We start from the raw sequence: 21,687 nt of genomic DNA on the forward strand, positions 1-21,687 counted from the left end.
ATAAAGGATATTCAAATAAAAGATGGCTAAAAGTTTCAGGAACTTGGCAACAATGACATGAGCTAGAAGGAACTATACCAATTCTATGCAGGAAACTATTAAGACGACAATGGCCGGTAATAAATTGCGTCAACTGGTATTTTGGCTCAAAAGAATAAGCAACAATTAAATCATCTGTACTTGAAAAGAAACGGCTTGGCCTATAGCTAATTGAATTTTGAAAATCACTATGCCACATTTCATATAGCTTAGATTTTAGAAACTGACGGTTTAAAATAAAATTATTATCAAAAATACTTTGTCCAAACAATTCAGAAAGAACTTCATCTGTAAACATACTATGAAGAGATGATCTTTGAACTAAAGGGAAAGAAGGCGGAGTAAACATCGGCCAATTTAACACGTTATGTGTATTAAGGTATATTAGGCGTATTAGGTACATTATGGGCCATAAGGATTCTATACCATAGGAGGCTTATACACCAATTGTAGAGATTAGATTTTGCCGTGTCTTAATTCATATGTAATACCACTTACTTATGTGTAAGACTACGAGAAGAGATCACCCCTTCTTCTTCTTAATTGGTTTTCTTATTAGGAGACATAAGGCGATTATTAAAGACGATGTTTTAAATTTATCCATTTAAATATTTTCTTATATTTGTCTTTTCATTCCGTATTGTTTCTTTGTCTTATTAATTGTTAAGAGCTATATTGGCATTTAATTGTAGGTTAATTGTCATTCCACAAAATTTTATAGTTGTCGATATTGCATGTGTTTCACCTCGCGGTCGTATGGTAATGCATTTTTTTTTTAATTCACCATAGAAATGGCTCAGAATGCCCTAGTATGTCAAAGCGGCTTGTGATTTTGTTAAACTGATATTTGTAGATGTGTAGGTGGGAATTTTTGTGTTGTTATTAGGAGTTTTTGGTAAAACTATGGATAAGGATGTTACTTTTACTAAATCAGTGTGTCAGTTTACAGTGCAGAGTTGGTTTATTCATAGACATAGAAACATTTATTGACTTACACGACATAGCACCAAGAAGCACTAGAACTAAGCTGTTTACAAGGTACATAAAAATTGCAAAAATACTAACTACGGTTACTTTATGCTGTTAAAAGACCCCTGGAAAAGGGAACAAAAATATATGTTGATAACGCGTTGTGTGGCAGTACACTGGTTCCAACTTGTTCTGTCTTCTGGTGAGTGTGTTCATGGGTGCTTTCGGGGGGAGAATACATCTGTGTTTTCAGCTTCTTAGAATGAATCGTCAAAACTTCATTATAAGATTTTGGCGGCGGTTGTGGAGTGACTCAAGTTCCAGTAACTCAAGGGCCTTTTCGTAGAAAGTATAACTTTCTCAAATCAAAATTTCACAAACACGTATTTAAATCGCCTCAATGTCTTGGCTAAATGCGGAGTTTAACTGGACACTTGGACCCCAAACAGGACATGCATATTCTAGTACAGGTCAAACGTAAGTCCTACAGATGAGTTTTATTGACTTCATACTGAAACTGAATCTTTTTCTTGTAACAAGCGATTGCAGGGTAGCGTAGCGTTTTTGGACTAGCTCATTCACATGACTGTCGAATCTGCAATCGGTTGTGAAGTCGCGTATCTTTCCACTGTTTACAAGCTGGAAGAGGGGTACTGACTCTTGAAAATCGGTTTTTAGAGGTCCTCATTAGCTTGCACTTCATTTCAGTGAGAGTGAGACTTGCGAGTTCACAATCGGTGCGAAATATACTAGTGATGTTAGGGTCAACAGCAAAGTCTCCTTCGAGTACTTTTTCTGTAGGAATGATAAATCGTTCACAGACTTGTATCAACCCTTGAGGGAACGAAGGGTGTAGTTTGTGACAGCCATAAAACGATACCAGCTTAGTACCTTGAGCGGCAGCACATACCATATGAAGAGATAAAGAGCTCGTGTCATTTTGGGTCAAGGCGAAGGCACACTTTCGGCAGCCAGAAAGGAGGTCGGCAACTAAAAGCAATAGGTCGCTTTTGGCAACCGTTTCACTCACGTTTTCAAGAGCAACAAGGTGTCTGGTCAAGTCAAAGGCTTGTGTATAATCGGTAATGGCAAGACTTACGAAGGATGTGCCCTTGTCTAGCCAGGATAGAATATCATTATACAACGTGATGAGATACTAAGGTTTTTGAGCCACGAAGGCATCCGTATTGATAAGGTTTTAACTAGGGGCTTTATGTCGTTCAAAAGTAGCCCTGAAATGAATGTCTTTTGAACCTCCGCCATGCATGGGGTTTCTGAAATTGGTCTGAAATCATCGCATGACTTAGGAGATGATTTCTTGGGTATTCACTTTAATCTATGACTTTTTTTAAGTATTTGAAAATTTGTGGATAGTCAGGCATAAATTGATGATTCTTGCTTGAGGAGTCGCTATGAACGGAGCACATTCGCAGAGAAGTCATTAGGATTTTGCCACGATACGACGAGCTCTTTGGTTTTCATTTACTAGTTGATGAAAAATTTGAAGTCTCTACGGGAAGTCGGTCGGTTCATTGTCTAGATTTTTCGAGAACAGTTGCAAGTTCATCCCTCGTAAAGCTTGAGAAAGTGGTGCATATACTGGTGAAAACACTAAATATTCAACAATAAATTTATAGTCAAAATAATGTATACATAGGCTCCCTCATAAGGCTCAATGGTCAGGAAAGAACAGAGGAGGAAAAATAACATGAGCAAAACAAAAAATACAATCTCCATCCTCAAAAGCCCTAAAATCACAAGCTAGCCAATGGATTGGCGCATAATTCCAAATCAAGCATTCAATAAAACTTAAGTAACTCATGCTTAAACAAACATCCAAACGCAGTCCAGAGACATCAACTAGAGGGGAAACCATAAAAAATTGAATAATTAACTGTAAGTTCTTTGACATTCTGTTTAAAGATACCAAACGAATGGCAGCTTCGTGGAGACCCCGGGAGCGTTTTCTGGAACGCACTACAAACTATCAGGGGTGGAAGTCAGATGGATATGATAAAGTATGGAGATTCTGTAAGCTTTTGGAAGTGCGAAGATGATAAGACGGTTCATTAGAAATCATAGATAAGTTTTTACAGGGGGCAGCAGGAAGGTGGCTATGAAATTCTAGGAAAGTTAAAGAAGAACACAACAAAAAATTAAGAGAATTTTAGATAAAGCAAGGGTTTAAAGGAAGAATGCTTAGTTTTCTGAATAATAGTCCTTGCTTTGTGTAAAAGTGGCTTGAGTAACGAGAGATAACTTGATTTCCAAATAACAGACAAGACGGAGTATAAGACTGAACTGGGCTGTAGAAGTATTTCTTGTGATAATAAGAAGCACAGACACACTTTTGCCGTTGAGTGACTTAAGAGTAGGGTAATCAGGGTTTGTGGCTTAGGGCAATGATAACAAGAAGCTCAGACACACTTTTGCCGTTGAGTGACTTAAAAGTAGGGTAATCAGGATTTGTGGCTTAGGGCAATGATAACAAGAAGCTCAGACACACTTTTGCCGTTGAGTGACTTAAAAGTAGGGTAATCAGGGTTTGTGGCTTAGGGCAATGATAACAAGAAGCACAGACACACTTTTGCCGTTGAGTGACTTAAAAGTAGGGTAATCAGGGTTTGTGGCTTAGGGCAATGATAACAAGAAGCTCAGACACACTTTTGCCGTTGAGTGACTTAAAAGTAGGGTAATCAGGGTTTGTGGCTTAGGGCAATGATAACAAGAAGCTCAGACACACTTTTGCCGTTGAGTGACTTAAAAGTAGGGTAATCAGGGTTTGTGGCTTAGGGCAATGATAACAAGAAGCTCAGACACACTTTTGCCGTTGAGTGACTTAAAAGTAGGGTAATCAGGGTTTGTGGCTTAGGGCAATGATAACAAGAAGTACAGGCATACTTTGATAACTTGATATCCAGATAGCAGGACGGGATGAAGTATAAGACTGAACTGGCCTGTAGAAACGGATTTCAAGAATTGATCCTGAAAATTTGGCAGGTGCCGGTTGACCAAGGCGATAAAAAAAAACCTAGACTATGAATTTTTAACCGTGGATTCTAAGAACTGACCCTGAAAACATGTGTTTTAGCTTTTTTAGGATTTCTAGACACTCAAAGACATTTATCTTAACAAAGTCAATCTGATACTTAAATGAGAGATAAAGATCTCTAGCTCTGCTTAAAGAATCTATTGATACATGTATTTCATTTAAATCAAGGCAATCCTTTGAGACTCTTGGGGAACTATCACTCTCGGACTTAAACTTTTGTACCTCTTGCAGTAGTTTCAAACGTTGTTGGTTTTCAACGTTGAAACCAACAACAACAACAACGTTGAATCCAACGACGTCCGACGTTGTTGGATTCAACGTAAACCCAGTTCTATTTAGTGCTTTGACTTGTCTTCATTTCCAATCATGGCAATACGGATTCTTGATGATTAAGGCAAATAGCATTAATAAAGCTAAATTAGCACATTTTCAATTCTTCTTGTTCATCCTACTATCAAAGCAATATCTAATTATGCACTTGGGTGACTGCTCGCTCAGAAAGAAAAGAAGTCTGTTATTAACGGACGTTCTCCCTTTCAAAATGGAAAATATAGGTGAGCTAGAAAATACCCAGGATATTTTTCAGGGATGGGGAGACAAAAAACTTTAAAAACGTATAAAAAATAATTGTTTATATGCATTTTGTTACGTTTTTACCTTCTCCCCGTTTTACGTTTTACGTTTTAACCTCCTAGCCTTCTTCCCCCCCCCCTGGATATAGCCTTGTAGGTGAGCTTGACATTAATTTATTCAATAGCTTTGCTTCGATACGCGGCACAACAGGAATAAAAGAAAATACTGACAAATTTCGACACTCAATATTACGCAATATTACTCATTTCCTTCTCATCAAACAGTTCGTGGTAACGAGCTGTAGTAAGGAGCGACACGGCTCAATAGCAACCGAAACTCTAAAAAATGGAATTTTGATACCAATAGTTACATCAAAAGAATCGCATTTTAATGCTGATTTTAAATAAATAAGTTTCATCAAGATCAGTTATACCCATCAAAAGCTACGAGCCTGAGAAAATTTGCCTCTTTTTAGAAAATAGGGAGAAACACCCCCTAAAAGTCATACAATATTAACGAAAACCACACCATCAGATTCAGCGTATCAGAGAACCCTATTGTAGAAGTTTCAAGCTCCTATCTACAAAAATGTGGAATTTCGCATTTTTTGCCAGAAGACAGATCACGGATGCGTGTTTATTTATTTTTTTTTTTTTTTCTCCAGGGATAATCGTATCGACTGAGTGGTCCTAGAATATCGCGAGAGGGCTCATTCTAACGGAAATTAAAAGTTCTAGTGCCCTTTTTAAGTGACCAAAAATTTGGAGGGCACCTAGGCCCCCTCCCACGCTCATCTTTTCCCAAAAGTCACCGGATCAAAATTCTGAGATAGCCATTTTATTCACCATAGTCGAAAAACCTAATAACTGTGTCTTTAGGGACAACTTACTCCCCTGCAGTCCCCGTTGGAGGGGCTGCAAGTTACAAACTTTGACCTGTGTTTACATATAGTAATGGTTACTGGGAAGTGTACAGACGTTTTCAGGTTTTTTTTTGGTTTCGGGGAGAGAGTTAAGGGGGATGGTGGTTACGTGGGAGGATATTTCCACGGAGGAACTTATCATGGGGGAACAGAATTTCAGTGAAGGGGGCGCAGGATTTTCTAGCATTATTTGAAAAAACAATGAAAAAATAAATATGAAAAGTTTTTTCTATTGAAAGTACGAAGCAGCATGAAAACTTAAAACGAACAAGCATTTTTTGCCAGAAGGCAGATCACGGACGCGTGTTTATTTTATTTTTTTTTGTTTTTCTTCCCAGGGGTGATCGTATCGACCCAGTGGTCCTAGAATCTTGCGAGAGGGCTCATTCTAACGAAAATGAAAAGTTCTAGTGCCCTTTTTAAGTGACCAAAAAATTTGAGGGCACCAAGGCCCCCTCCCACGCTATTTTTTTCCCAAATTCACCGGATCAAAATTTTGAGATAGTCGTTTTGTTCAGCATAGTCGAAAACCATAATAACTATGTCTTTGGGATGACTTATTCCCCAACCAGTCCCCTTTACAGTTCCCGGGGGAGAGGCTGTAAGTTACAAACTTAGACCAGTGTTTACATACAGTAATGGTTATTTGGAAGTGTACAGACGTTTTTCAGGGGGATTATTTTGGTTTGGGGGGTTGAGGGGAGGGGGCTATGTGGAAGGATCTTTCTTTGGAGGACTATGTCATGGGGGCAGAGAAATTCAATGAAGGGGGTGCAGGATTTTCTAGAATTATTATAAAAAACAATGAAAAAATAAATATAAAAAAGTTTTTTCAACTGAAAGTAAGGAGCAGCATTAAAACTTAAAACAAACAGAGATTATTACGCATATGAGGGGTTCATCTCCACCTAAATATCTCACTCTTTACGCTAAAGTATTTTTAGTAATTTCAACTGTTTATTTTACGGCCTTTCTGGGTCAGGGGTCATTCTTAAAGAGTTGGGACAAAATTTAAGCTTTAGTGTAAAGAGTGAGGTATTAGTGAGGGGACTAACCCCCCTCATTTACATAATAAAAATATAAGAATATAAAAGTTCGTTACGTAAGTTAATTCTTAAGTTACGTATATTTTTTACTAATAAAAACGTTCGTTAAAAATTAAAAGTTCTAGTTGCCTTTTTAAGTAACCGAAAAACTGGAGGGCAACTAGGCCTCCTTCCCCACCCCTTATTTCTCAAAATCGTCTGATCAAAACTAAGAGAAAGCCATTTAGCCAAAAAAAGAATTAATATGCAAATTTCATTTTAATAATTTATGTTCGGAGAGCCAAAATCAAACATGCATTAATTCAAAAACGTTCAGAAATTAAATAAAAAAAACTAGTTTTTTTAACTGAAAGTAAGGAACGACATTAAAATTTAAAACGAACAGAAATTACTCCGTGTATGAAAGTGGCTGTTCCCTTCTCAACGCCCCGCTCTTTACGCTAAAGTTTTTTACTGTTTAATAAAGTAGAATTGAGAGAAAGAGTCAAACTTTAGCGTAAAGAGCGGGGCCTTGAGAAGGGAACAGCCCCTTTCATACACGGAGTAATTTCTGTTCGTTTTCAATTTTAATGTCGTTCCTTACTTTCAGTTAAAAAAACTAGTTTTTTTATTTAATTAACTTACAATAGATTTAACACAGTTAGTTAGTAAACTACTAATTATCTTTTTAAATGCGGCATATTTCTTTTAAATCTTACTAATACTATTCCAACCTAGCCCTTTTTTTGGTCACGATTTAGATTCTCTTTTTAATTCATTTTAAGATTTGTGGAAAGAAGTTATATTGATACATGTGATGTTTCCTAGTCAAATCCAAAAGAACAGCCCCATTAAATCCTCATGGACTCTTTGCAGGCTGAAGAAAGAAAAATAATCTTTGGAGGATCTATAGGTCCTTTAAGTCATTCTTCGCGTGATTCTCGACCTAAGTTTTTCAAAACTTATAAAAGAGTTTTAAATTTGCCTTGTCGAGAGGTTAAATCATCTTTTTATTATAGAAAATTCTCTGAGTTCGGTTAAGCCATTAGGAAAACATGTCAAGGAATCAATTTTGTTATCAGGCCATCTTCTTTTCCTCCTTCTCTTCTAACTTTCCTCCTTAGCATAACTAGCCTGGGTATAAAAGTAAAATTTAAAAAAAGTAAAATAAAAAAGTAAAAATTATTCCAATTTTGTTTTTTAATTAAATTTATTACGATTCTTTCCTAGAGTATTTTCTATTTTCTATTTTTAATTCGTTTTCTTCTTATATATATATATATATATATATATATATATATATATATATATATATATATATATATATATATATATATATATATATTTATATATATATATATTTATATATATTATAATTATTTTTTATTTTATTTTTAGCTCGTGTTCTTCTTCTCACCGACGTGTATTTTTGTAATATAAACTTGTTAAGTTTTTGAACCATTTTTTTGACAACTCAAGAATGTTTAATCAATTCGAAATTTTATCAATATATGCACCTTCAATGACAGCACAAGAAAACAACATCAAAACTCTCCCTCTTATGTACTCTCCCTTGTATCAAACAGTTCGTAGCAATGACCAGGTAACGAACTGTAGTAAGGAGCGACCCGGCTCAATAGTAACCGAAACTCTAAAAAACGAAATTTTGATGCCAATAGTTGCATCAAGAGAATCGCATTTCAATGCTGATTTTAAACATATAAATTTTATCAAGTTTAGTCTTACCCATCAAAAGTTACGAGCCTGAGAAAATTTGCCTTATTTTAGAAAATAGGAAGAATAGAATCGAAACGGAAATTACACCATCCGGTTCAGCGTATCAGAGAACCCTACAGTAAAAGTTTAATTCAGCATAGTCAAAAAACCTAAAAACTATGTCGTTGGGGACGACTTACTCCCCCACAGTCCCCGTGGGAGGGGCTGCAAGTTACTATCTTTGACAAGTGTTTACACGTATTAATGGTTATCGGAAACTATACTGACACTTTCAGGGGGGATTTTTTTGGTTTGGGGGAGGGGGTTATGTGGGAGAACTTTCCATGGAGGAATTTGTCATGGGGAAGAGAATTTCCATGAAGGGGGCGCAGGATTTTTTAGCATTTTTTAAGAGCAATGTAAAAATAAATATGAAGAAGTTTCTTCAACTGAAAGTAAGGAGCAGCTTTAAAACTTAAAACGGGCAGAAATTATTGCACATGTGAGGGGCTTACCTCCTCCTAATACCTTGCTCTTAAGCTAAAATAATTTTATTAATTTCAACTATTTATTCTAGGGCCTTTGTGATTCAGGGGTCATTCTTAAGAAAATGGGACAAAGTTTAAGCTTTAGTGTAAAGAGAGAGGTATTGACGAGGGGGCAAACCCCCTCATATACGTAATAAAAACATACGAATTTTGAAGTTCGTTACGTAAGTTAGTTCGTAAGTTACTTATATTTTTACTAATAAAAACGTTCGTAAAATTAAAAGATCTAGTTGCCTTTTTAAGTAACCAAAAAATTGGAGGGTAACTAGGCCTACTCCCCTGCAGTGCGGGGGATCACATGCGTAATAATTTCTGTTCGTTTTAAGTTTTAATGTCGCTCCTTACTTTCAGTTAAAAAAAAACTTGTTCTTTCTATTTTATAAATAAAAGAATGAGTGATAGACTCAGCAAAAAGTATAAAACAAACACAATTATACTGGATTTGATAGTGCAGTGGTAAGAATATTTCCCTGTGACCGTAATGATTTAGTCACGTGACCTTTGTGAATCTTGGCCTTGGTGACGTTATATGAATCGTGAACTAGCATAACCAGTATGGGTATAAAAGTATAAAATGGTAATTTTTCGAAATTCTGTTGTTCTAATTGAGTTTATTTCGATTGGTTCTTGGACTATTTTCTATTTTTTCTTTTTTTTTGAATGGATAACATCATTGTACTATTTTAAAAAAGCAAAAAATATTTACTAACTTGGCAAAATACTTCAAAATCTTAAATAGGAAAATTTTTGCCCTGTCCACATTCATTTCAACGTGAGCTTATAATAGCCAGAGTAGGGCGATCATAGCTCAAAGTACAGAAAACTGATTAAAAAAGTGTTTTTGACGCTTAACCATAACAATTAAGAATAATAAACGACTGGAGGTTAATTATTAAGCTTCAAAATGCAATACTCTATGTGATTTAATATACCTAAAACATATACTGTGTATAAAATATACACTAAGTAAAAATATTAAAGTATGTTATATGATAAATAATATTATATATATTCATATAATAACTAATCCTAAATATATTGAATAATATATATATATATATACTTAACACATAAAAATAATCATAAACTGCTACTACCACTGATGAAATAGTTTTACCCAGCAGCAGCACTAAAGTTCGAAACAAATTTAATATCAATTTATAAAAAGTGAATTTAAATTGAAGGTCCACTTTAATCTAAATCAACCTGAAAATTTTAGAAAATTGGCAGTCTTTCTTTTTAGTAGTATTTTTATTTATTGTAAAATACCCTAGTATTAGGCTAGTAAGGAGAACAGTGACTGGTTTACAAATGTTTGCAACTGTTTCTTTTATCTTAACCTCAGTGCAAAGGCGGAGATTAAAAGGATTGAAAAGGAGATTGAAAGAGCAATCAACTGCAGCTTTACAATGGTTTACAATGAACTTGGGATGTTCCTGGGTTGCACTAGATAGCTTGGTTGTTTTTTTTTCTCCAGTCTTCAATCAACTAATGCTGGACAGTCAAAAGCAAGAGGCCCAAGGAATGACTGATCTCAGACGAAGTAAACAATATCAGTAACGAAGGTATAACATTCATTTTGAAACATGAGCAGATAGGAGATGCAGGGATACCATTCCCATAGAGTCTGCTCCAAAAGGCTGTTTTCTGAAGATAATTCAAGCCAGAGGCCCAATAATGAATTTTTTTGGGCATTTTAAGCCCAAACAAGCTCAACAAGCCAGAGTCTCCCTCTTATTAGCTTCTTATTTCCTTTGGCCTTGGTCTTGAAAGTCGTCTGACTTGTACTCTGAGTGATCGATGAGCCTACCAGAAGTTTTAAAGTTTGAAAATATCTTTTTGACGAGTTTTTTATCAAACACAATCCATAAGAAGCTTGTAATAAAGCCTATGAGAAACTAGTAAATAAAGAAGCAGTTTCAGTGATTACGGTGAGAAATTCACGAATACAACCTGGTGGCGACCTAGAATTGGCTGTAGTGCCATCTATGCAGGCATGTCCGTGGAATTTTTCTTGGATTGAGGTTTCAATTAGGAAAAGTGCTTTGAATGCGTAATTTATATATAGGAAATAGAAGAAATTATCGAAATATTGTAAAAATTCCTTTTTGGGGCCTCCCTCGGATGGACAGATAAAGGGTAGGATTAAAAAGATCATGTGGAGATGAATTGGATTCGGTTGGTTCAGTGCTGTGATGAAGCTGGTGCTGTGAACTTGGCAGAAATATGGTAGGCCCGTATGAGTCAGGCTCAAGCTTTAAGAGGGGATACCAGAGAAATTTTGATGGTCTTCTTATGCCTTAAAACAGCATTTAAAGATCAAATTTTGCAAAGTTTTCTAATTGGCTCATTTGAGTCAATATCGGAATGTGGAGTACTTGGAAAACGCATTTTACCTGTTCAAAAGCCTATTCGGTCAAATCCGATTTTCAAAAATTTGGTACAAATACTGACTACCCAAGCAAAATCTAGAACGGTGAATAATCAATAGTCTTTTAGCTGTTCATTGACTACCTAAATAGTAAAATTTGTCCAAATTATCAATACTTAAATGTATAATCAAAAATCTTGCAAATTTGTTTTTCCTCACGTGAGGTTACCGAGACCTACATTGTATCTTCTTTTATAGTGTTCAGGGATATGATTTTATTGAGCAAATTGGCTTAAACGCCTCATTTGCGGCACTGTAACCATAAAAGCTACTATTTTATTTATCTGAAAAATTTTTGTTCTCAACAAAAATACGTTTAACTAAAACAAATACTTGTTTAAATAAACAAAGTTTATATGTTTTTTAAGTTGGAAATTTTTCTCTTTGAAGGTCTGTCCAAGGCTGAATCTCTGCTTGAAAGTGGAACTTTCGAATGAAATAGATCATTTCCCGGAATGGTCTCCCCCAAAAGATGTATCTGACATAAAAGATTGCGCTCTCTGCCATTTTACAGTTTCGGAAGTTGAAAAGCGACTACATACACCAAGAACAAAGGTAAGATTTTTTTTTCTTCTTTTTTTGGAAGTTTGGCACCCTTTGTAAGATTTTTGCACGCGTTGTCTTTTTTTATGTATTATCTTATTTTTTTGTGTCTTGTCGTGGTGCTCTGATTTAATGGTTTTGAGGGGTTGGGTTTCCCTCTTTCCTAAGCACGTCAATTCAGCTCCGAGTAAAGTAACGGACCATATTAACAAAATTAAATGATGATATAAGTTCTTGTCCAGAGATTTTTGATGCGTAAAATCTGCTGTTATTTCTAAAAGTTCAATGATTCATACTGCCATGACATTATTTTTCCAAAGAAGGAATTACAGTCCTCCCTTAATTACAGGGAAATTACATCTCCCCCCCCCTCTCTCTCTCTCTCCCTCTCCCTCTCTCTCTCTCTCTCTCTCTCTCTCTCTCTCTCTATCTCTATCTCTCTATCTCTATCTCTTTCGCTCTAAAATTCGGGTTTCGAAGACCTGAGCGTGTGGGAGCTAGCCGGCGCGAGAACTTAGCAGTTCCCACTAGCCTTTTATAAGCGCAAATTAGCTTGGGTATTTTTGACAGATCACCGACTTTATAATATTGTTTTATTGTAGGAGTCTATCATCAAGGAATTAGAACTAGTATGTGACAGGCTTCCTGCCTCCCTTCATGGTCAGTGTGATGATTTTGTAACTGAAAATGCTCCAAAAATTATTGATATGCTCATTCAGGAGTATACTCCAGAGAAGATATGTGTTTTCTTGAAGATGTGCGAACCAAAACCTAGAGGTATTGTATTTTTATTTTTTGTCAGTTAGTCAATTTTTTTTTCTCCGAATTTTGTGTTTTTCTAAAAAATGAGCGTTTTGGATGTTTAAAGGTAATGAAGAAGATGAAATCAGGTGATTTTTGTGGTGTTTACGTTTTCATGTACGGCGAATTTTCAGGGTGTTAAAACGTAAGCAGAAAGGGGATAAGTAAGATTATTTCTATTTTAATAAACAAGCTAATTAAAATCTCCTCTCAATCAAAAGATCACTGAGCTATCAGCTAATTTTCTCTAATTTTCTAATTTTCAGCTAACTAATAATGTGTTTGAAGCTTACTGTGTTACGCATCTTTCTTTAAAACGCTTCCGTTACTTAACAACCACACCTATATTTCAAGCTTCAATTAAATTTTTCAGTTAATATCAACATGTTGTGTTCTATAATTTTTTGATTAGAAGAAAACAGTACCTTATCAAATTGGATGTTTTTTTAAGTGTAAAATAGCTTCATTGAGCCCTAGGATTGCATTATTTGACCCCATTTATTAGGCCAGTGGAAGCCATAGGCCAATCTGGCTCTATCTGGCAAATGGCTGGTTTGTCAGTCTTAACTGCGTAATGATATCTTTTTCATTAAAAACTGAATTATTGATTTATCCTCATATATATATATATATATATATATATATATATATATATATATATATATATATATATATATATACATATCTATATATAAAAATAAGTTGTCTGTGTGTGTGTGTGTGTCGAGTGACGTCATGTTTGTGTGTCGACTGACGTCATGTTTGTCGACTGACGTCATTTTAAGGATTGAGTTGTATGCGTCATGAAGTTGTTTGTCGACTGACGTCATGTTTGTCAACTGATGAAATTACATACCGGGACACAAATGACGACCGGGACACAGGGAATATAAATGACGACCGGGAACCTCAAAGATAAATTACAGACTGGGACACCCGGACACAAATCACGACCGGGACACAGGGAATATAAATGACGACCGGGACACAGGGACACACCTACAACGGGGACGCCGGGGGCACAGGCGGGATATATAAATGACGACCGGGACACAGGGATTGTTCGAATAGAAATTACAGACCGGGACATCGGGACACAAATGACGACCGGGACACCGGGACACAGGGAATATAAATGACGACCGGGACACTCAAAGAGAAATTACAAACTGGGACACCGGGACACAAATGACGACCGGGACACAGGGAATATAAATGACGACCGGGAAACAGGGGCACATCATTAGAATAATGAGGTATAGATCTAAATACGGATTGTTTTTCCCATGGAAAATTATATGTTACATGTTCAAGAGTCAGTAAACCTGACAATCTATTTATATGCATAGACAATGGGACAGCAAAGAATGTTGTAAATTTGCATGTTTTACGTAGTTAAAAACATGTATATATATATATATATATATATATATATATATATATATATATATATATATATATATATATATATATATATATATATATATATATATATATATATATATATCTATTCACAGGTGGGACATAGGAACACAACTACAATGGCGCGTAACGACTTACGCGCGCGGGGGGGGGCTTGGGTGGGGGCGTGAAGCGCTCCACCAACTAGGTGTTAGTATATATAACAGCCAGTATACCAACAGCTAGTATATATATATATATATATATATATATATATACCCCAACATCTAGTTGGTGGGGGCGCTTCGCGCCCCCCCAAGCGCCCCCCCGCGCGCGTAAGTCGTTACGCGCCATAGTAGTAACGCGCCATTGTAGTTGTGTCCCTATGTCCCACCTGTGAATATAGATAGATATATATATATGTTTTTAATTACGTAAAACTTGCGAACATACAACATTCTTCGCTGTCCCATTGTCTGTGCATATAAATAGATTGTCAGGTTTACCGACTCTTGAACATGCAACATATGATTTTCCATGGGAAAAACAATCCGTACTCAGATCTATACCTCATTATTCTAATGATTGCCCTTGAGCTTTGTTGATGGTGATTGCTAATCGAACATTCCCTGTGTCCCCGTCGTCATTTATATATCCCCCTTGTGCCCCCCCCCCCGGCGTCCCCGTTGTAGTTGTGTCCCTGTGTCCCGGTCGTCATTTATATTTCCTGTGTCCCGGTCGTCATTTGTGTCCCGGTGTCCCAGTCTGTAATATCTCTTTGAGTGTCCCGGTCGTCATTTATATTCCCTGTGTCCCGGTGTCCCGGTCGTCATTTGTGTCCCGGTGTCCCGGTCTGTAATTTCGTCAGTCGACAAACATGACGTCAGTCGACAAACAACTTCATGACGAAATAATGCTCAATCCTCATAATGACGTCAGTCGACACACAAACATGACGTCAGTCGACAGACACACAAACAAACAACTTATTTATATATATATATATATATATATATATATATATATATATATATATATATATATATATATATATATATATATATATATATATATATATATATATATATGGCTTCGCCCCCCCCCCCCCCAAGCCCCCCCCCCCGTGAGCGTAAGTCGTTACGCGCCATATTAGTTACGCGCCATTGTAGTTGTGTCCCTGTGTCCCATCTGTGAATATAGATAGATATGTATATATATGTTTTTAACTACGTAAAACTTGCGAATATACAACATTCTTCGCTGTCCCATTGTCTGTGCATATAAATAGATTGTCAGGTCTAATGACTCTTGAACATGCAACATATAATTGTCCATGGGAAAAACAATCCGTATTCAGGTCTATACCTCATGATTCTAATGATTGCCCTTGAGCTTTGTTAATTGTGATTGCTAATCGAACATTCTCTGTGTCCCCGTCGTCATTTATATATCCCCCTGTGCCCCCTGGCGTCCCTGTTGTAGTTGTGTCCCTGTGTCCCGGTCATTTATATTCCCTGTATCCCGGTCGTCATTTGTGTCCCGGTGTCCCAGTCTGTAATTTCTCTTTGAGTGTCCATATGATGTCATGTTTGATGTCATGTTTCATGTGTGATGTCATGTTGCCATATGACTGACGTCATGTTTGTGTGTCGACTGACGTTATGTTTGTCGACTTACGTCATTATAAGGATTGAGCATTATGCCGTCATGAAGTTGTTTGTCGACTCACGTCATGTGCGTCGACTGATGAAATTACAGACCGAGACACCGGGACACAGGAAATATAAATGACGACCGGGACACAGGGACACAGGGAATGTTCGATTAGCAATCACCATCAACAAAGCTCAAGGGCAATCATTAGAATAATGAGGTATAGATCTGAGTACGGATTGTTTTTCCCATGGAAAATTATATGTTGCATGTTCAAGAGTCGGTAAACCTGACAGTCTGTTTATATGCACAGACAATGGGACAGCGAAGAATGTTGTATATTCGCAAGTTTTACGTAATTAAAAACATATATATATCTATCTATATTCACAGGTGGGACACAGGGACACAACTACAATGGCGCGTAACTAATATGGCGCGTAACGATATATATATATATATATATATATATATATATATATACTAGCTGTTGGGGTGGCGCTTCGCGCCACCCCAACACCTAGTTGGTGGGGGCGCTTCGCGCCCCCCCCAAGCCCCCCCGCGCGCGTAAGTCGTTACGCGCCATAATAGTTACGCGCCATTGTAGTTGTGTCCCTATGTCCCACCTGTGAATATAGATATATATATATATATGGTTTTAACTACGTAAAACTTGCGAATATACAACATTCTTTGCTGTCCCATTGTCTTTGCATATAAATAGATTGTCAGGTTATCCCCCTGTTTCCCCCGGTGTCCCCGTTGTAGTTGTGTCCCTGTGTCCCGGTCGTCATTTATATTCCCTGTGTCCCGGGTCCCGGTCATCATTTGTATCCCGGTGTCCCGGTCTGTATATACATTCGTTTTTTAGTTTTGTTTTTCTCCTTTATTTTTTTCCTTTTTTTTTCTTTTTTAGCTTATTTAGATTTTTAGATTTTTTAGTTTTTTTTATTAGTTTTTAGTTTTTATTTCTTTTTAGTTTTTTTGTCCCGGTCGTCATTTATATCCCCCTGTTTCCCCCGGTGTCCCCGTTGTAGTTGTGTCCCTGTGTCCCGGTCGTTATTTATATTCCCTGTGTCCCGGTCGTCATTTGTATCCCGGTGTACCGGTCTGTATATACATTCGTTTTTTAGTTTTGTTTTTCTCCTTTATTTTTTTCCTTTTTTTTTCTTTTTTAGTTTATTTAGATTTTTAGATTTTTTAGTTTTTTTATTAGTTTTTAGTTTTTTTTTCTTTTTAGTTTTTTTGTAGTTTTTACCTTCTTTTTAGTTTTGTTAATTTTTTTTTTTTACTTGTGTCCTGGTCGTCATTTATACTCCCTGTGTCCCGGTGCTTTGTTGATTGCTAATCGAACATTCCTTTTGTCCTGGTCGCTTTCTCTTTGAGTGTCGTCATTTATTTTTTTCTTTTTTAGTTCTTTTAGTTTTTACCTTTTTTAGTTTTTTTTTAGTTTTTAGTTTTTTTAGTTTTTTACCTTTTTTTAGTTTTTTTAGTTTTTTAGCTTTTTTATTTTTTTTATTAGTTTTTAGTTTTTTTGTAGTTTTTGCCTTTTTTTTAGTTTTTTGTCCTGGTCGCTTTCTCTTTGAGTGTCGTCATTTATTAGTTTTTTTCCTTTTTTTTTTAGTTTTTTATTGGTTTTTACCTTTATTTTAGCTTATTTTTCAGTTTTTTCCTTTTTTTTAGTTTTTTTTTATTTTTTATTTTTTTTAGTTTTTTTAGTTTTTTAGCTTTTTTACTTTTTTTATTAGTTTTTAGTTTTTTTTTGTAGTTTTTGCCTTTTTTTAGTTTTTTCAGTTTTTTTTTTAGTTTTTTATTGGTTTTTACCTTTATAGTTTTTTTAGTTTTTTAGCTTTTTTATTTTTTTTATTAGTTTTTAGTTTTTTTTTGTAGTTTTTGCCTTTTTTTAGTTTTTTCAGTTTTGACGTCACCTAATCCAGTTTTTTCAGGTGACGTCACCTGACACATCCACAGACAGACAACTTATTTTTATATATATAGATTAGTTTTTTTTGTAGTTTTTGCCTTTTTTAGTTTTTTCAGTTTTGACGTCACCTGATCCAGTTTTTTCAGGTGACGTCACCTGACACATCCATCCACATATCCACAGACAGACAACTTATTTTTATATATATAGATATATATATATATATATATATATATATATATATATATATATATATATATATATATATTTCATTATGTATGTATATATATTGTATATACATTTTATTTTGTATATATAGATTTTGTGTATATATAACTGTGTATACACAATCACACATCTACAAAAAAATCGGGAAAAAATCAAGAATTCAGTTTTTAATGAAAAAGGTATCATAAAGCAGTTGTAGGGTTTTGATTGTAGTGGGCTACTTTTATTAGGGCTCTTGTCACGGCAGTATAGTTGACGATTTTAGCAGCTTTCTCAAGCAATATCTCGAGTTTAAAAAGTTCAGGCTTTACCCAGAAACCAGGCAACTAGTTGCCTAGGAATTTAAGGTCTAAAAGTACCAAGAACAGTGAAAACCCGATTTCTTAAACTGATATTGTAAAAGCTTCCACAATCATATACGTCTTAAATTAAATAAAAAAACAAAAAACAAAAAAAAAACAAGATAAAAGAAAAGGCAAACGGATGAAGATTAAAAAACTAAACAAAATTATATGGTCAAGAAAAATCAACCAATAAAGTGTATCTTTCCTTTGTTGGTTAGTTAAGCTGTCTTTGGGAATCAATATATTGTTAATACTTGAATTTTTACGGAAGAAAAGTGTTGTCAAATTTGAATAGTTACTTTTGCTCATTAATTTTCACGGTTAGACGTGGTAACACTGGCGGAATGGTGATAGTGCCCTAAATATTTCGTAATTTTGAGAAACAGTTGCAGTTGTCAAGTATGAATAAGCCTAAAATGGGTCAAGGGCCAAAAATTGATTTATTTCGATGTCCTTAGTACTTAAAGGGGAAAAATAATTTATTGTGCTCTAGAATTTGAAAATAATCTTAGACTACCAATGTTTCTACCACTATTTCTCTAAACTTCTTTCAGTAACGTCCAATTTAAGTGAAAAAAAGATATGTCATTTAGAGTTTTATAAGTATTACTTAGCTCAGTTTCGTAGCAATTTAGGATTGATTATTCTTGAAAACGTTCGTCAAATCGTGAATGTTTGGAACTTTTAATTTTAAACTGCATTTACTTACATGTTACATTCGTTTCTCGAATAGTTACGTGACTTAGTTGTCTCTGTTTTTAAACTTCTACTTGATTTAAGCGATCTAATTGTATCCTAAAAAAAAAATCCGTTTTCTAAAATTGTTTGATCAATCGGTTTGATTTGTTTGTGCATAAGAAAACATGATATAGAACCATAAATTTTCGGAAATCTATCAAACATACAATCGATGAACATGCATCAATTCTTCTTATTCTTTTTTCATTGTTTTGTTTAAAAAAAAACGGATTAGCGACGCTTCTTGACTACTATGGTCCCTGGGTTGGTACTGCAGTGCGTTGCTACATAATTTTTTTTTTTTTTTTTTTAACGCAGCAAAATTTATTTATATCTATTTTTAGGGGACGTTTAGAGTATTAAGCTGAAGCTTTCCAGGGATTTTGAGGGGGTGGCTGCGCTATAAAAAAACACACTATGCACATTTAGGCTATTATTTACTTTGATCAATTATTTATTCTAATGGTTTAACGTGGCAATAATGCCGAAAAGGTGGTACTTCTCTAAAGACTTCATAACTCCAAAAACCAAAAAATGGAAACTTAGAAAATCCTTGTTTTTCAGATATGAATAGACCTAATATGGGTACAGGGAGCAAGAAGCACTTTTTTTAGTGTCTTGGGTTTAATTATCAAATAATTAATCAAACATACAATCGATGAACATTCATCAATTCTTGTTATTCTTCTTTTATTGTTTTGTTAAAAAAAAACAAAAAAAACGGATTAACGATGCTTCTTGACTACTATGGTCATCAGATCGGTACTGCAGTGCGTTGCTACAGAAAAAAAAACTTCAAAAAAAAATCCATCAAATTTTATTTATATTCATTTTTGTTACGCTTTTACGAGTCGGGCAAACATTTCGAGGGGAGGGGGGTCAAACCCCCTAATCCGCCGGTTCGGTCTTTGGGTCCCGTTTTACCAAGTTGAAGTCAAACCCACGGGACTATTGCTTTGTATAAATCCTAGCTTGATCAATTTGAATGTTTAATTTTTCAAAATTCTTTCAATATTTTATTCTAAATAACAAATTATGATTGAAAATTTTCCTTTTATGATATACGCCCTACTCCTCAAGTTGCTCATTCATTGACTCATTATTGAACCGTTATTTTTTCGTTAGTTTCTTTCAGCTTAGCGTGAGACAATACAAAGAGAAGTGACAAAACAGATATAAAATATATAATTTGGGCTATATATTTGCACAATAGGAGAGAGGGGGGGGGAGTATTTGGACACTGTGAAGTTAGAAAACAATTCTTACTACATAATATGCAGAACAACCCATTGGGCATAAAGACCCACTATACTTTACCCCCCCCCCATAATGTTCAAATATATAGCCCAAATTCGTTTCTAAGGCATTATATTTTTATCTTACTTTGGTAAATTTCATTAGGATTGAATGTCAGAGAAACATATTAGAAGAATATTAGGTAAGGTGTATATCCTACATCTTTACTTATTATGACGTTGATGTTGTGACATTCAAATTTGGCATTAAAATAACTTGTTATTACAATATCTTTAGTATTACCTAAAATACAAATATTTTGAGCAATTTTTTACCCATTTTATGTTAGATTCTTTTCTTACATTTTGCTGGATAAAATGCTATCTCAAAAAATAAATCTTGCAAGTAGTTTTTGATCCCGTTTGGCTCCCCGTTTGACAAACATTCATAAGCATAGCCCACATATGATATTAAGTCAAGTAATATAAAAAGATGACAATTAATTAAAATAGGCAACACGTGTATAATAATCAAAATTATGGATTATTGAAAACACGAACAAAACTCGGTACAAAGCTCTACAGATTACGCAGGATACTTTTACAAAAGAACTTCAAATAGACTGGCTCGTGATGTTTTCCAATATTTGTAGAACTCAGAATTGAATTGAATTTATTTATGACCTGTTGTACAAACGTAGTATAATATAAAAATATAAAGTATAAAAAATATAAAGTATATAAGTATAAAGTATATAAATATAAAATATAAAGTATATAAAAGTATAATATAAAAAGACAGACTGACAAATAAAACAAAATTGAAATTCATAGAAGTCTCCAGCTTAGGGGTTTATAAACCCAAAACAAAGTAAGAATATCTGTAATGAGAGAAAGGTTGAGGGGGCTATGACACGGTTTGTGGATGAAGAAGGACAGGTGGCCAAAGATCTTCCCTTTCGGCCATCCATAGCCTATAGGGCCAAATGAAAAGCAGGTCATCGCCGAATGGAGTGAGAAGAGGTTATAAGAAAGGAATTAAAAAGGGAGCTATAACTTCTTTCTAGGGCGTAAAAAGGAGGGCTTTGAATAGATTGGGATGGAGGAGGAGTATCCGTTGCTATGTTGGCCTCATGCGGCTTGGTACTACGGTGGTTTATCAGTTGTAGTAGCAGTAGTATTTCCAAATTTTCGGGGTCTATCCAAATTTCCCCGACATATAATTGGATTTCCCTAAGCCTTCCTGAATATAACATTAAATCACAAACGTTACGTAATTACCGTAAAAAGTAAAGTAGCATAAAATCAACAATTTGCATTTTGGGTTGATGTTCCTGCATACGCAAACCATAGTTTTTGGGAGGTTTTGGAGAGCAATATATTTTTTTTATAGATTCTCGGAAACTTAATTCATATTACTATAATTAATCTAAAATCTTAATATGTTACTTAATTTAAATCTAATTAAAGAAAACACTCAAAAACCCTATTCACCCTCCTGTTAAATAAATTGTTTGTTAAAACCTTCAAGCGTATTAGTGACGA

General features: G+C 35.0%; 1 protein-coding gene across 1 annotated transcript in view; it reads left to right on the forward strand.

The window, feature by feature from the left end:
• LOC136031684 (prosaposin-like) overlaps nucleotides 1–21,687 on the forward strand; it is a gene marked incomplete at its 3' end in the record, with an annotated part of 95,776 nt that overhangs the window by 73,709 nt on the left and 380 nt on the right. The window contains 2 exon segments of the mRNA XM_065711364.1: nucleotides 11,666–11,830; nucleotides 12,421–12,595. Coding sequence (XP_065567436.1) covers nucleotides 11,666–11,830; nucleotides 12,421–12,595 — 340 coding nt within the window.

Source organism: Artemia franciscana, chromosome 10, assembly GCF_032884065.1.
Source record: "Artemia franciscana chromosome 10, ASM3288406v1, whole genome shotgun sequence".
Taxonomy (NCBI): Eukaryota; Metazoa; Arthropoda; class Branchiopoda; order Anostraca; family Artemiidae; genus Artemia; species Artemia franciscana.